Below are 908 nucleotides of genomic sequence, written 5' to 3' on the forward strand. Positions count from 1 at the left end.
TTTAATTTCTACAATAAGAACGACTTATTGAAGTTCAAAAATGACCTTACAATTAAATTCAGTCAAAATATAAACTATCTGACAGAACGCTATAACAAACAAAAATTGACTTAGTCATAACACGCCTCCGCATGTTTGAATTTCACATTTGAAAACTCAAAAATGACCTACATAAATGGAACTCATCGCAAAATCTTTTCACTGAAATATAAGCACACTTGCTGCGTATGCTGACAAACAAACTTAATCAAAGAAAAGATGTAATTTACCAAATGTCTCTGATGATGCGAAATTTGAAAAAATAATGTAACATGAAAATAAAGTTAACTTTCAATCTTTCTAAAGATGAAGTCATACCTAATTTTAATATGAAAATCAAAAAGAACTGTTTTGCAGTGAAAAATATCTCACTCATATATTACATATAACAAACTTGGCTCATTTCATTGAACTAAGGAATAACTTCACCCTTTCGAAGTATCCTTAGCCCTGCTTCACAGATCCACAAGAAATGGCATTTACCTATTGCCTTCTCTTGTTCTGCTTCGTGCCGTCCGCGTTTTCACATTTTCTTTGCTCCATTCTTTAAACCTGTAATAATGATATTAAATCAAAATTGTCTTCACTTTATCACAAAGTAGAATTATAACAAATATAATAATTAACTGCTATTTAATTAAAAAGGAATCGTTTACGAAATAAATATACAAAGCTTTGAAAAAATAACAAGCAGAAAAGTAGAATACTTGTTAGTAATTCTGCAAACCGACTTCAACAGCTACTTAACGCTTTAATAAACTCAAAGAACGTTCAACGATGCTACTAATTGCCACGTAAATTAAACAAACAAACGCACCCTTACTGATGATAAGGCAGCGTTATAGCGATAGCCGATTGTTTATTTTGTC

General features: G+C 30.8%; 1 protein-coding gene across 1 annotated transcript; it reads right to left on the bottom strand.

Moving 5' to 3' along the window:
- Positions 1-518: 518 nt before the first annotated feature.
- Positions 519-591, bottom strand: Tsp_05489a (hypothetical protein; the record flags this gene model as incomplete). Its single annotated transcript, XM_003371787.1, has 1 exon — positions 519-591. A coding segment is annotated over one exon (73 nt), but the record flags the coding sequence as incomplete, so codon positions are not given.
- Positions 592-908: the final 317 nt, after the last annotated feature.

This window comes from Trichinella spiralis, assembly GCF_000181795.1.
Source record: "Trichinella spiralis strain ISS 195 chromosome Unknown Scfld9, whole genome shotgun sequence".
Lineage (NCBI taxonomy): Eukaryota > Metazoa > Nematoda > Enoplea > Trichinellida > Trichinellidae > Trichinella > Trichinella spiralis.